The 15,698-nt window shown below is 53.9% G+C and overlaps 1 protein-coding gene across 1 annotated transcript in view; it reads right to left on the bottom strand.

Annotated features, from left to right (window-relative positions):
• ABCC3 (ATP binding cassette subfamily C member 3) overlaps window positions 1-14,408 on the bottom strand; it is a 44,545-nt gene extending 30,137 nt beyond the window's left edge. The window contains exons 1-6 of the mRNA XM_055336967.1: window positions 14,174-14,408; window positions 2,118-2,294; window positions 1,615-1,740; window positions 1,259-1,396; window positions 485-610; window positions 215-276 (exon numbers count right to left, since the gene is read on the bottom strand). Coding sequence (XP_055192942.1) covers window positions 215-276; window positions 485-610; window positions 1,259-1,396; window positions 1,615-1,740; window positions 2,118-2,294; window positions 14,174-14,203 — 659 coding nt within the window. The 5' untranslated portion in view covers window positions 14,204-14,408. The remainder of the gene's footprint in view (window positions 1-214; window positions 277-484; window positions 611-1,258; window positions 1,397-1,614; window positions 1,741-2,117; window positions 2,295-14,173) is intronic.
• Between the last annotated feature and the right edge of the window lie 1,290 nt (window positions 14,409-15,698).

Genomic DNA, 15,698 nt, shown 5'->3' with positions numbered 1-15,698 from the left:
CAGATGCAGGGCTGGCATACGGCCTGAGATGGGAGCTGTGCCAGCCGGGCCTCTGCACTCAGCCCCCAGCCCCTAGGTTTCCCCACCCACCCCATGCCCTCTGGTCAGGGCTTGGGGTGGGGGAAAAGCCAGACTCCACTCTGGCCTGCTCCCCTTCCTCCTGCCTCCCATCTCCTCCTCCCTCTGGCCCAGGCTGGAGGAAGAGCCAACTCACTTTGTGAACCACCAGAAAGACAGGCGGGAGAGGAAGCCAGCGCTGACTTCTGGGCAGGGATTCTAGAAGATGAGAGGGTAGGATAGGAAGAATCATCTCAAAGCAGAGTAGAGGGAACAGGAGTCCTCGTTCTTTCCTGCCCCAAGCCCCAGTTGTGAAGAGGACTTGGGGATGGAAGGAACAAGAAGGGATGGGGGCTGCTGGTAAGGGCCAGGCTGAGGAGCGGGCCACGGAACCCCCACTACCACCCGGCCTCTGGGGAACACTCACAGGGTCGACATTCTGTGGGGAGAAAAATGGTGGCTTCTCCCGGAAGCAGGACAGGATGAGAGCAAAGAGCACCAGGGCGAAGTAGATGTAGAAGATGGTGAAGTGGAAGGGGTCTGAGATCTCGCCCTGGAGGGAGAGCGCGGAGGGACATCAGAGGCGTGGGGAAACCAGGACCCGCAGTCCTGCCCTGAGGGGTCCTCCGGGACATCAGGCGCCTCTGGGATAGGAGGCAGCCCCCAGGTCTCCCATCCAGAGGGTTTTGAGAGTTAGGGAAAGGCCACAGGGGGCCGCTGTTCAGTGAGGGCGTGCTAAGCACCCCACTTACCTCACCTGTCCAACCCTCCCTATGAGGAACGGAGAAGCACCCCACCCCATCATCTCAGCAAAGGTCAGGACAAAGCCCAGAGAACTGAGATCATGGGGCTTGCAGGCAGGACAGTGCGGTTCATGTGTGTCGCTCCCATGTTTCATTGCAAGATGCTGGCAGGCACCTGTCAGACACCCCACTTGGCGATGGTGGTGGTGGCTGCAGAATGGCCCCTTGCACTCCCACGAGCATCCCACAGTGGCTGTGTCCTGCCGCTTCCCCCCCGTGTTACACTGGTCCTCGCTCCCGGTAGATGTGGCAAGTAGGGGACAACACAGAGAGGACTGAATGCAAGCGGAGGTCCCAACAGCAGGGGAGGGGCAGCCTGAGACCCCGCAGGGACTTTGAACCCTGAGGCCATGCCCTGGACAGGGTTGCCCCTGGCAGGTTTCTCTCTCTCCCCTTACCTTTGCCGTGGCTGCAAGGATCTTGGAGCGGAAGGGGATGATGGCACAGACCACACACAGAAACCAGAAGATGATGAGGACCCCCGAGGACTGTACCCCCCGCAGCCGCTCATATTGGATCAGCAGGGTAGCCAATAGCTGTGCAGGGAGGGCAAGGAAGGCTGGGCCAGAGCACCCACATCTGGGCCTGCCTCTGTCCTCCCCACCCCACACGGCAGGATGTTTGGGGGGATCACCCCACCCTCTTCCCACTGCAAAGGCACCCAGCTCCCTCTCAAGAGCCCACTGGTCCCCCATCACAATCCCACAACCCACTGGAGACCTTCCCGCATTAGCTTCCAGGGTCCAACACTGACCATGGTGACCCCCACCAACAAGGGGGTGACAAAGGAGATGGGGGCAGGGGCCCAGCCGTGGACCAGGCCATGGAAGGAGTAGAAGAGTTCAGCCCAGGAGACACACCACAGCAGGACGCCCAAGGCCTACAAACAGGGGACATATTGGAGACTTCACCTTCAAAAGTAGGGGCAGTTCCCACTGGGAAAGGGCCTTTTATTCTGAAACCACCAGACCTACGCAGGGTCTGGCCTGGGAAGCTAGACTGGGCACAGGCCAGAAGCTTCCCAAGGGTGGGGAGAATATTGCCAAAGAACTTTGTTGAACTTCCACAAGCAGAGAATATCTCATCTGACTGTAGACCCAGTTGGCAGGCTGCCATGACCCTGAGCTGCCGGGCAGGTGTAACTAGGAAACCCTGTCCAACCATTGATGCTGACTTTGGTGGGGTGGGGAGGAGAACCATGAAAAGGAGAACCTTCCAGGTGCCAACCCCTCTGCAGGAGATCCCTGAGCCCCTGACCGTCTTGAGTCTGGAGAGGTGGGAGAGGACAATGTAGCCTCGGTTATGGCGCTGCAGGTAGAACAAGTAGCAGGGCAGGGTGGCCCACAGGTAGATGCAGGGAACCCAGGCCAGCAGGGAGTTCTGGAAGCAGGGAGTGAGGTCCGGGTTGTCGGTGTGCACAGACAGATTGGAGTCCTGGGGGATGGAGAGAACAACTCAGTACTGTGGCAGCCTGCTGCAGAATGGGCCCTCCCTTGAGAAAGGCGGGGGCCCCCCACCCCACCCTGCCAGAGTTACTCCATGAGCTCTGGGGGTCAGAGGTGCGTGAAGACACGACTGTCAATGTGCAAACGAGCAGGTGCTGGCAGCATGCACACTTCCTATGAGGCCCTGGTCGTCCCTGTTTCCTCATTTCCCTCTCTCTCTGATGGAGGTATAATTTAAATACAATAAACTGTGCCCACGTGAAGTGCACAATCCAAGGGGTTTGGCAGGTGTATGCACTGGCAAAGCCGCTGCCACGGTAAAGAGAGAGTATTTCCTCATCCGCGAGTTCCCTTGAACCTCTTTGCAGCCCATCCCTCCCAGGCAACTACTGCTCTGCTTTCTCATTCTAGATTTCCACTCTTTTTTTCAAATTGTTTTATTTTATTGATACAATCAGTACATGCAAATGGTTGAAGAGCCCACTTCTCTAAGCCTCTCCCAAGGAAGAGATAGGGAGCCTTTCTGAGCTTTATGTGATTCTCTTTTAAATTCGGGAAGACCATCCATCACCCCACCTACCTCCCTGCTAGCTGTGAGCTCAAAGGAGCAATGGGATAAAGAGAGTTTGTAAATCACAAAGCCTCAAGTAACCAAGCCACCATCCCAGTTTGGCACTGTCCTGGTTTGAGCACTCAAAATCTCGTGTCCTGGGGAACCACTGGTTCTAGACAAGACCCACCCCCGTCTTTGAATATAACTCCAGCCTTTCAGGAGGGCATACATTCAGACATACATTTTGGTGAGATTGTTTCTTCCAAGGCCACACATGAACTGATCTTTTATTCCCCTCTCAAAAGCATTAGCTGTGCTTTCCAGAAAGCTCAGAAAATATAAGCAAGTAACAAAAAAGAGCACCCACAATCTCATCAACACGAGACGATGGTTAACACAGGAGGGTATAAAACTCCCTACTTCCTAATTGCCAATTTAAATACTTGTCATTCTTATTTTTGTCCTCATTATACCTTCACACAACTTAAAAAGTCAAACCATTAAAAAAGAAAACAGTATCTTGCCTCATCACTCCCCACCCCAAGTTCATTTTTCAGGAGTAAATATGTCCAAATTTGTCCAAACTTTGTCCTGGCATCTACTTCCATAGTTTAAAGCAATTTGTTCTTGCTCTTATTGTTTGATTTACTAATTGTTTGATATTGAGGTTGCACCTGCCTTGTCCTTCCTGTTTGAGTGTCCTCATCCTTCCAGCGTAGCAACACCACAGGCTTTTGTTAAATAAATATTCAGAGCTAACACTTTTTTTTGACTCTCTCAATGTTCACTACAGCAGGCTCTACGACTTTCAAGCTATGTGACGTTGGGCAATATGCTTAAACTTGGCCTCTATGGGCCTTGGTTTCTTTGAGAGTAATGTTGGGATGATAACCATCTCTCCCTCTAGTTCCTTCCATCATGTCCCCTCAGGTGTCATAACAACCCAGGTCCTCACTTCTTTCTGAGCAATTTCCATGGGGTTCTGGTCTCTTCCCTTCCATGCCCTAGGGGCCCAGATCCCTGACCACACAAAGAATCTTTCCTTTCCTCCTGGTCTTTCCTTCCTGGTCTCCTGGCTGATACCCACTCTTGACGTAGGAGTACCCCAGGGCTATTCCTCCCTCTTCTCCACCTGCACATCCCCCTGCAATTCCCCTGCCCCCTGCCCTAGCCATCCCTTCTGGTCCCTTTTACATGCCAGTGACTCTCCTTACCTTCTCTGTTCTTTCTTTTCTCTATAGCACCTGTCACCTCTACATGTGACATAAGTCACTGGTCTATTATGTTTTCTCTCATCTCTTCCTGATGGCATGTAATCTTCACTTCATTTATTGATGTGTCCTAAGTACTTAGAACAATGCCAAGCACATAGCCGGTGCTCAGAACAAAACATGGTTAAGTAAATTAAATATTTGTTGAATAAATGCATGAATAAACAAAAGGATAATCTTCTATCTTCCCCCTTAAACTGTCAGCAGTGGCCTAAAGCCTAGAAGACAAAGTCCAAGCATGTTACTATGGCATTCTAGGCTCCCAGCTGGCCTTGAATCATCTGTCCATGTGAACTACTGAGCTATCTAGGTGCTTTGAGTTCTCCCGCCTTAAGAAAATATTCATGGAGTGGTCTGCACACGCTGTTTCCTCTTCCTCAGCTCCCCTTCTAGTCTTGAATTCCATCTAGGTCAACCCTCTGCCCTCTGATGTCCCTGCCCACAGCCATGAGAGGACTCTTCCTGAAAGGCATCTCTGTGCCCCTTGCTTCATACCCATGAACCTGCAGTGCTTCCTGCTGCTCAGGGAGCCAAATCCAAGCACCTCTTCCCCTGCTGCCAGATTACTTCACTCTAAATCTGCTCTGAGGATCTCACTCCTATACCTTTGCTCAACCTGCTTTCTCTCCCTTCCACCTGTCAAAATCCCAATAACTACAGGAGTAGTGAGCCAGGTTTAGGAGCCATGTTTCCCATCTTTTTTTTTTTTTTTTCATGTTTCCCATCTTGAACACCCTTCTTCCTCTGAAGTCAGCACCCAAGGAGGGACCCACCTTTCTGGAGCATCCGTTTTCCCCTCGATGAGTTGAGAGTATGCTATGAGTCAGACATGGGGCTAGGTGCACCCAAGGCAGACCCGTCCCTGCCTTTGGGGAGCATGAGGTCCAGGGACATGCTGCCTTGGGGTATGCTATCCAAGCATCGGTGGGGAAGTTCATACCATGTACCTCTTGTATTCTAGAGCCCTGCATCCAGTAGTGCCTCAAGCAATGTGAACTAAGGATCCACGAACTCTTGATGAGCAGCCGGCATGCTGGCCCAGGGCTGGGTATATGGGTCACAGACTGGGTACCCCCTAGACCTGGTCAGGCACCCCAGGGGGAGAGGAGGCAGACAGTAAATCCAGCCCTTTCCCCTTTTTAAAACACTTCTTGGGGCGCCTGGGTATCGCAGTCAGTTAAGGGTCCAATTCTTAGTTTCAGCTCAGGTCATGATCCAAGGGTCAGGAGATGGAGCCCCGCATTTGGGCTCCACGCTCAGCAGGGAGTCTGCTTCTCCCTCTCCCTCTGCCTCCCACCACTGCTTACATATGCACATACTCTCTCTGTCAAATAAATCTTTAAAACACTCAACTTACAGAATAGTCATTATAAACTTACAGAAAAGCGCACACATTTTAAGTATACACATCGATGGATATTCATACACTGAACACATCTGTGTAACCAGCACCCAAATCAAGAAAAGAGACATTTCTGGCACCTAGATGCCCCCTCCTCGTGTTCCCTCCCAGCCACTAGTCCCTGCAGAGGAATGCTGTCCAGGCTTCTAGCAACACAGACTACTTTTGCCCAATTGAGATCTTCCTATAAAGGAAATTATACAGTAGGGCTCTTTCATGCCTGGCCTCCTTCATACAACTCGGGGTTTGTGGGTGTCATCCTTGGGGTCGAGTGTGAGTGGGGATTGTTTCTCTTCCTTTCTGCATGGTGGTCCATTCGGATAGATATGATGTATTTATCCGTTCTGTGGCCAATGGGCAGCCCCACCCTGGTTTAAACCTAGCGAGTCTGTTAGATCCACCCACTTAGTCACCATCTGGATAGCCGGCCCAAGGCCACCCCTAATTCAGACCATCAGGTCTGTAGGCCTGGAGTGCATTTCCCACGTCGCTGGGTCCAGCCTGAACTTCCCCTCCTCCAGGAAGCCTTTCTGGGGCAACTTCTACCTCTGAAGGATTTGCCCTTGCTTTATTCTGCATGGTCCTAGCAGCCAGGTAAGTGACTGTTCCCTGAGAGGGATAAAGGCTCCCTATGTGCCAGTGGCCTTTTATTACAGCACTTACATGGTCACTATCTGATCATTGTTTCAGAACAACTTCCAGAAGCAGAGAGGAGAAACAGTATCAGGCCTGGCTCATGAAAGAGAAAGCAGGTTTCACCTGCTCTGGAGACAGGTCCAAGGACTGGGCAGTAGAGAGCCAGGACACCCAGGCCTCATGACACCCGACCTGGGTTTCCCCCTACCTCTGCTACATGCACCTGCACCTGTGAACATTTCTCATCTCCTACAGCAACGTGAACCCCAGACGACAGACACTCAGCCCTGCTTCTATTCTTTTCCTTTCTGGCCCCAGCCGCCAACCCTGATCCCCAAGTCCCCAGCACAGAGCTGGGTGCACAGGAGCAGCCCAGATATGGGCTGGGTGGTGACTGGCAAAGGAGCGAGTATGTAGCCCAGATGGAACCTGAGTTCGAGATCATGACAGGGAATTACCATATGAATGTGCAAGTGGGTGGCATGGCTTTTTGAGGCAGGTGGGAAGTGGCTACAAACCCTGATGCAGAGGACCCGGTATGAGCTACCACTCCTGAGCCATGGAAGTGGGGACAGGCTCCTTCATCTCTCTGAAGTTCGGCCTCCAGCGTGAGTACTAGGAGTGATGACAACATCTCAGCCAGCTCCCCACGGGGAGTGAATGAGTAGATGACCCTGGGTTTCACGGGGCAGCACTTGGAGAGACAGGTGCTGGAGCAAGAGGCTGTTGGGACCTTATTTGGTTTCACAGACAAGCTGCACTGCAGCAAACATCAAGAGATCTTGGAAGTGTGAAGCCCCAGAGGGTGGCTTTGACCCACTGGGAGATCCAGCCTGGGCTCCTTTCCCTTTCCCCACCTTGGCAGAGCCCTCTCCAGGGGCAGCGGGCACCCTCCATGCCTGTGCTCCTACACTATTTATCCCAGAGCCGTTGCTAGGCCATCCATGGGACAGGTCATAGACGACACGTCTAGAACTGAACTCCTGCCCTTCTGCTCCTCAGAAGCCTGCCCACCCTGATGGGTGGCCACTGCTTCCCCCTCCCAGGTCAAAATCCTTGGGGTCTTCCTTGATTCTTCTCTTCCTCTCATACCTCACAACCAACCTTCGAGTAAATTCTGTCCACTTCACTTCAAATCACTAGGCTGAACTAGATGGAAATGCTCTATTTGGCTACAGACAGAGACAGCCAGAGAGCACAAGCAGGGGAGGGGCAGGGGCAGAGGCAGAGGGAGAAGCAGGCTCCCAGCCAAGCAGGAAGCCTGACACAGGATTCCATCCCAGGACCCTGGGATCATGAGCTGAGCCAAAGGAGCCCAACCAACTGAGCCACCCAGGCACCCCTATTTGAATACCTCTATCAACAAAATGGCAACTTCTTCTGGCTCTTCCTGATGTGTCCAGAACCCAACCACTTGTCTACACCCCTCTTCCTCACCTGGATTATTGCCCTAGCCCACTCTCTGGTCTTCCTTCTCCCGTCGCTGCTGCTAGTCCTGGCAGACTTTTCCAGCATGGTAGCCAGAGGCAGATGTTTATAATATCCAAGTCAGACCACGTTACCATGTCACTCTGGTGGTGAAGGCTCTCCATGTCACTCAGTGTGAAAGCCAAAGTCCTATGTGGCCCTCACGACCCTCTGGCCTGCCTCCCCATTTCTGGTTTCATGTCCTCCACTGCCCTCTCACTCTGCCCTCAAGCTGGCAACACTATGCCTCATGCCCTCAACACCTGTGAGTGCTCCTTCCCATCGGGGTCCACCCTGACCTTCCTTTTAAAAAAAAAATTATGTATTTATTCATGAGAGACAGAGAGAGAGAGAGAGGCAGAGACACAGGCAGAGGGAGAAGCAGGCTCCATGCGGGGAGCACGATGTGAGACTCGATCCCTGGACTCCAGGATCATGCCCTGGGCCAAAGGCAGGCGCTAAACCACTGAGCCCAAGGAGAGGAGGGGCCCGACCCTGACCTTCCTGATTAAAGTTGTAACTCCCCCCCACCCCGGCACTGTCCTGCACCCCATCCTTCTTAGCCTGTCCCATTTTCCCTGCAGCCCTGATCCCCTTCCAGCATACTATAGAATCGAGTGATTTATTGTGTTTATTGCTTTTCCGTCTGCTCCCCCTGGAACATATGCTCCATGAGGACCGGGGTTTTCCCCACCGCCCAGAACAGTGCTTGGCACAGAGAAGGCCCTCCTATGCATTTGGTGAACAAAAGAATGAGTGAGTGGACAAAGGAATGAGGGCGCCCTCTGAAGCTCTGTCTGCAGCTGAGCCCCAGGAGTACAGTATGCTTCCTCTCTGACACCAAGGCCACAGCTCCTGGTACCCAACCGAGTCTCTGACCCAAAGTCAAAGGACAGGGTTGGTGGAGGTCATTCCTAGATCCTATGAAGCCCCCTGCAGTCCCGCTGGGCAGGATGGATGATCCCCTCTCAAGCTACTACCACTCAGCCATTCTCATTGGGAAGATGAGCTCTGGCTGAGCTGGGCTGGGCTGGGAACACGGGGCCCACAGCCCCTCCCTCGCTGTCACCACAGTTTCCACGGTGACAATAGCTTCCTTAATAATGTGATTCAACAGCTGGACAGGTCTGATAAGGTCTGACACCCAGAATGGACCACATGGGGGGAAAGGCCCCTCCCTAGGCATAGGCGCTGAAATCCCTGGAGACCCAAGCAGGGGACAGGTGGGCGGGGGCATGGCCCCAGATGAGTCACAGCTCTGTCAGGGACAATCCAGCACCCTCCCCCACTACTGCCAACCCCCTCCCCCTCGAGGCCCCAGGCTTGTTGACAGCCTCCGTGGTGGGAAGAGTAATTACTTCCTTAATCCTGTGGGGGGGGGGGAGGGGGAGGGGGAGAGGGGATCAACTGACAAGTTCATTTATCTCCGCAGAAATGGAGGTGCAGAAGGGGCAAGGGTCAGCTCCGATCCCAGTTCTCAGTCACTGCCCTACTGTGGCTGCAAGAGCAGCCTTCACCAGGGCCTCAGGGTGGGGGTGAAGCCGACCTGCGGGGGGGTGGGGGGAGCATCCTCTGCCACTGCTGAAGGGGGCCCTGGCTTCCACCAGTCACTTTGGTTATTTGAGCACCTGGTGCCCCAGGATTATCACCTCCTATTCACAACAGCTGAGGCCCATGGCTGGCGGGGAATGACTGCCCTGGTTCCCATGGGCTGGCACTGGGACTTGGACTCTCCCAGGCCCAGCCCTACGGCTCCTCCTCTACACCCTATGGGCTCTGACATGACATCCCACAGGTGTCCAGATCACCTGAAATGTTAAAAATCTCCTTTCCTCGAATGTAGCCCACCTCCGAATCCACTCCCTTGCTGCGGTTCTTCTCACAGAGCTGAGGGGAAGGAGCTGCCATCATAGGGCAACAGGCTAGCTGTGGCTCTGGGAGCCACTGGACTAGAAGCCTGAACACCCAGCGAGAAGGAGAGATCCTATCCGAGGGTTAGGCCCTTCTGAACAATACCCAGTTTCAGGAAACAGGAACAACTCCAAGATGGGGGGTGAGGGGGCAGGGAGAGGCCCAGTCCCCCAGCAGTGGCACACCTAAGTGTCACCCCCCGTCTCAGGGAGCCTGTCCACCTGTTGCCCGGGACAACCCCACCAAGGAGACAAGACCCGGGTGCTCTGATCCTGTCTCCTGTGTGAGTCAGCTGGCAGGCCCTGCTGGGCGCTCTCTCCCTGGGGAAGCCAGCCCTGTGCTCAGTCTGGGGGCCAGCAGACAGCGCGTGCCAAAGTTCCCTCCCAAATGCTACTTCTGACTCACTTCCTTCCCTAAATCTCTGGCCTTCAAGACTTAGGTCCAGGGGCTGTCTGGGGAATAACAGGGCTGGGGAGGAGCCAGCCTAGGGCCACAAGGGAGCGCAGATCCTCCCACAGGAGCCAGGAGCTTAGGGAGCTCCAAGTGGTCTAGCCCCAGCAGCTGGGATGGAGGGAGGGGATGCTAGAGGCCCTCATGGGGCAGGGAGGACTGGGTTCTCAAGGGGAAATGCTGGTGCTCACTAGGCTGAGGGGTACCCACATCCCATCCACCTGCCTACCTCACAGCCTTGCTTTTGCCAGTCTCCCCACACTTTTGCAAGTCATTATCTTTATTTGAGAGTCAAAGTACATTGAAATCAGAGTCCATTACTCCTATGTCCCAGTAGCCACCTACTGGGTTGGGCAAAGACCCAGAAGCAAGCCAGAGACTCTAATACCCTAATATTTGGAGGGCTCTCATCATGGCCCGGGCTGTGAGGCTAAAGATCAGCCTCACAGAATCAGCACTGGGAAACTGGACTTGAAGGGGACCCCCGGAGCCCACCTAAGTTCAGCTGGAGCCCAGAGAGGGTGAGCGATTTGCCATAAGTCACAGAGCTAGTGAGTGACAGGATAGAACTAGCTGAACTGGAGCGGCAGACACAGGATGCTGAGCCTCCACAGGATGAGGGCTTTGCCGGGTGGACAGGCAGCTGTGGGTGGGCAGATGGCCAAGGGAACAGTGAAGGTGCTGGTGCCTGACCAGGGCAGACCCATAGGTCTCTACCAAGAGGTGCTGTTGCGCAAACTCTACGTCCAAAGTAGAGTGCGAGCCAGGGGAAGAAAGGTCAGGAAAGTTCAGAGAAAGAACCTGTGAATCTGCCCGTGGTCACAACTTCCCTCATCCTAGTTGGTCACAGAATTTCAGGGTAGGACCCCAACTCCTTCCTTGGCTTGAATCCTCTCTCCAGCATCCCTACCAAGTGGTCACTTGCCATATGCTTGCATACCCTCAGTGTTGGGGAGCTCACTACTTTTCAAGCACTCTGTGCCATCTTTGGACTGTTCTCACGGTCAGAATGTGAGCCAACATCAGCCTCCCAAGAGCTTCCTGGGACATCACATCAAGGCTAATTCTGCAAATAGGTCAAGACCTCCTGAAAGCACTTGTATTATCTTTACCACATGAGTGCTTCCCTGTTTCTAGTGCTCATAACAGAAGGTAATTCTCCATGTAGGAGGCAACCGGCCAACAAAGGAACACTACCACCTCTTCAATCGAGAGGCATCTTTGCTTTGGCCTCATTAGCCCTGGGCACTTGTTACAGTTCAGTCATTTGGGATTTATTTCGCAAAAAATCCCAAGGCGCACTCAGAGATGCTGGTGATCTACCCCAAAGTGGCAGACGTGAGAGTTGAAGGGGATCCTTGGGTGGCTCAGCGGTTTAGCACCTGCCTTTGGCCCAGGGCGTGATCCTGGAGTCCCAGGATCGAGTCCCGCATCAGGTTCCCTGCGTGGAGCCTGCTTCTCCTTCTGTGTGTATCTCTGCTTCTCTCTCTCTCTCTCTCTCTCTGTGTGTGTGTCTCATGAATAAATAAAATTTTTAAAAAGAGAGAGAGAGAAAAAAAAGAGAGAGAGAGAGAGAGTTGAAGACAGAGACAGATGTTTCACCCAGGGCATTCTGTGTGAGAGTACCCAGGTGTGTGTGTGTGCACATGTCCAGGGGCTCACAGACCCCCCTCGAATCTCCTGCCCTCTGACTCAGCTGGGGCTGAGGCTGATGGATTGAACCACACAATCCCCAGCCAAGAGCTGAAATAGGAGCCCCTGGCCCAGGAGCCCTGTCAGTCCCTTTCTTCTAGGCCTTTCCAGACCAAACTCTGGCTTCCAACTTCATTATTCTTTCACTTCCCATATTTCCAGGAACATCAGGACCTGTCAGTCACCCACAGAAAGTTTTGTAGTTCTCAAAACTTTCACATCCCCTACTCATGTGATCCCCACGGCAATCTTGTGAGGTGGTTAGGAGATGGATTATTCCCCCATTTCACAGGTGGAGTAATTGAGGCTGTGCAGGGAAGCTAGCCAAGGTTTGGAAAGTAAGCAGCCCAACAGTCCTGAACCATGTTGGGGGCCCCCACCCCTGCCTCTTTACTCCTGGCTCAGGTACTGCCCTGCTGCCCTGAACTACTTCCCACAAGATGGGTCACCTGCAGGCCTCTGAGATCAAAGATTCAGGGGTAAGTATGCCTGAATAATATTTAGTCCAAATGAGATGCAAACTAGCCCACCATGAATGTCACCCAGAACTCAGGGCCTCAGGCCCTCCCTTGTCGCAGCTCTGCAAACTCCAGAGGAGTAGCTGGGAGCCTTCTCACTTTCTCCCCACCCTGCCTCTTGACTCCCACCATGCTGGGTGCAGCCTGGCATGACTTTCAGGAGCCAGGAGGTCATGTGGAAGATGGAAGGTGTTTAGACTGGGATGGGGAAGAGGAGTGATTTCCTGTCCTTTGAGATATCCAAGCAGACAGCACCACAAGGGATTCATCTGACTCCCACAGACGTTGAGGTCCTCACTAGCAGCAAGAAGTGTAGGGACAAGGGTTCCAGAAGCCCAAGGATGCACCATCAGGCAGTGGCCAAGTTGGAACCATATCTTAGGGGTCCTGCATCCCATTCCAGAGCTTGGCAACTTACTGATGTATGACCTTGGCCAGTGCGTTCCCTCCCTGGCTGTCAGTTTCCCGAACCTGGCAGTAAGGGGCTGCGCCAGCTGCTTCAAGCCCCAAGTTCTGTGGGTTCTCTTGGATTCTGCAATATCTTGGAATGATAGAGTCAAAGGATATCTAAGCTTGGAACAATAAGGGAGTCAGGTGATCTTTACCTCCACTTCCTCAAAGCCTGTCTCTGGGCAGTCCTAAGCTCTCGAGGTTAACTGTCCGGCCAGCCACAAAAAGCCTTTGTACTTGAGGTCCAGGCGCATGTGCCCCTTTGATTTGCATGTCCTCTACCTGGCTACTGGAGACATCGTGACCATGCCATGGCCATGCTGGCCACACTCCAGTGAGCTAAGAAGCAAAGTTTACTCATGGGCCACAGGTACAACCTCTGGATTTGTGGATCAGTGATTAGTTCAAGTTGGATGATGGATGGGGGTTTCTGTGTCGATGGGCAAGATGGTTGCACCATCTTTGATTAGTGACCCAGAGGGAAAAAGAGATGCTCAAAGATACGATTTTATAGGTACTCTATTTTATAGGTCCCAAGTTTCAAAAAGCCATGTACCACTCCCTTCCGCCCATGCCAAATACAGCCCACGAACAGGGTTTCTGATTGGATACACACACTATGTACACAAACATGCACACACATGCATGCATACCTGCACAGGACACACCCATGGATCACACACACCAGGCACACACACATCGAGCATATAGGTACGGATACTTGAAATGGGAAAAAAAGACTCAAGAAATTAAAAATCAGAGGTCCTGGGTTTGAGTCCAGCCTAGGCTGGGCATCCCCTCCACGACCATGGACAAGCCCCTTGAATCTGAGACCACCTGTAGAATGGAGACACACCGCCACCTGCCTCCCAGAGCTGCAGTGAAGACCAAGGGAGCTGCTGTCCATAGGTTTTGGAGGCTATAAAAAGCTCTTGGGCTGCCTACATTTAATGCACGTGAACTGTGCAAGGGATCTGGAATCAGCAGCCCGATAAAGTAGCCTGACAGCTTAGAAATGGATTTGACATGAGTCAAGGCTTGCTTTTCATCCCAGCTCTGTTTTCTTCTAAGCAGGTGACTTTGAGCAAGTCCTTTTCTCTTCCTGGGCCTCCCTTTCTCCATCTATAAAAGGAGAGGGTTGGAGGGGGACTTCCTGTTCCCTAGGGGCTCCTAACACCAGACAGAAGACGGTGGCAGGAATGCTTTCCAAGAAGGAAAGCAGAGCCAGCTTCCCAAACTACCTAGCTGAGTAGGCAGGCACTCTGGATGCAGGACAGGGGAAGGCGCCAGGTGTAAAAGTGGACAACGAGCTCCAGTCCACGTGGGGGCACCTTCAGATTCGTGTGCCTCGCTTTCCCAGGCTCTTTCTGCAGCAGGGAGGGCAGGTCCAGGAGGCCCTGGGCCCCCGGCTCAGGGCAGCACGGCCAGAACTCCTCCCGGGATCACATTGTCCCCCCGCCCCAGGGCCCTCGCAGGGGCTGTCAGGTGCGCGCCCTCGGTCCGGGGATGCCTCCTTACCCAGAACTTGGAGCCGCACAGGGCGTCCATGGGGCCGAGCCGCTGCGGCCAGGAAGGCGAGTTCGGCAGCCTGGCCAGGCGAGGACCCAGCAAGCACCCTGAGCCTCCTCTTCCTCCGCTGCCACCCACCCTCCCCGGGCTCCGCCCCGCCCACCCCGCTAGGCCCTGCCTTCGGCTCTTTGGGTCAAATCTCCAGTCCCGGCCAATTGCAACAGAGCCTCCCTGAGACTGCCAGACTGCGGGTCCCGGAAGGACTTTGGGTCAGGGGTGGGGAGGCACTGACATGGTGACAACCCAGTCGATTGGCCAGTGGGCGGTGCCGGAGAGATGCCCCTCCTAACACTGAGGCTGATGGGGCTGGGGCAGGATCTGTGCCCAAGGCGCACACACCTGCTCCCACTCCACCAACTCCGCGGGGCCGGTGAGTCATGGAGCTGTGGAAGGTGACTTAGCAAGACGCCCTCCGTGAATAAATCCTTGATGAGGTCTCGGTCATCTCTGGACCACAGTCTTCTCATCTGTGAAATGGGACTGCTTACATGTGCAGACGCCTGGGGAGTCTACCTCTCTGCTCATGAGTTACCTGGGGACTAGCAGGAACAGCACATGAGGAGCTCGGGGTCCTGTGTGCCTGAGGACAGGGGGTGTGGGGGGCGCCTAGCATCAAAGAGATGGTGCCTTCCCGTGGTCCTCTCAAATTGCTGTCTTCCTGAGGTTCTGTGGCTCCCTGATCTTGTGCCTGTTGCTGCAGTGTCACTCTGTGCCTCTACTTTTGTTTCTGAAAAACAGGGATAATCCTAGTTCACAGGCTTACTCTGGGGAGTACCCAGCAAAGGTATGTAAAGCATCAAGTATGTTGCCTGGCACACTTAGTCGGCCCCTGGCCGGGGGTTAATTTCCTCCACTCTGGCCCTGGTCAGGGTGAGGGACCGGCAGGTGAGGCCCCAGAAAGATCTCCACGTTAGCACACTGCTAGGGCTGAGTCTTCACATTCTCCATCTGGAAAATGGGATTTGGGCTCAGTGGTCTTCTCTTGCTTGGCCCACCTTGGCCACGTTGTATCCCCTCCATCCTTCTATCTCTCATTCCAACAGAAGCCAATTCACCTTATTGGGGCTGAGAAGGAATCCCCACCCATGCCCTCCCCACCCTCCACCCTCCACCTCTGCCCCATCTCTCTCCTGGCCTCATCTCCCCAATCCTGTGGTCAAGCTTGGTGCTGTCTTCTGGGTCTGCCGGGTTCACCCTGGTGATCCCTTCTCTGGCACTTGTTCTCAAGAGGTGTTTCCCTCCTTGGCTGCTTAGCAGCAGGCGTGGGTGGCCAGCAATATAATACAGAAGTAGCCAGCCGGCGCCTGTCCTTCTGGGCTGGCAGGAAGTGACCAGAAGGAAGTCTATGCCGTGAGCTATCAGAACAGAGATCTGAGCTGCCCTGGAAAGAGCAGGGTGGACAAGGCTCCCCCCTCCCAGGCAGAGGGATGGTGGGGGAGCAGCTTCCCCTCCACCAGGCAAGCCCTCTCAGCCC

This window comes from Nyctereutes procyonoides, unplaced genomic scaffold, assembly GCF_905146905.1.
Source record: "Nyctereutes procyonoides isolate TBG_1078 unplaced genomic scaffold, NYPRO_anot_genome, whole genome shotgun sequence".
NCBI classification, from domain to species: domain Eukaryota; kingdom Metazoa; phylum Chordata; class Mammalia; order Carnivora; family Canidae; genus Nyctereutes; species Nyctereutes procyonoides.
This window is presented reverse-complemented; position numbering and strand designations above follow the sequence as displayed.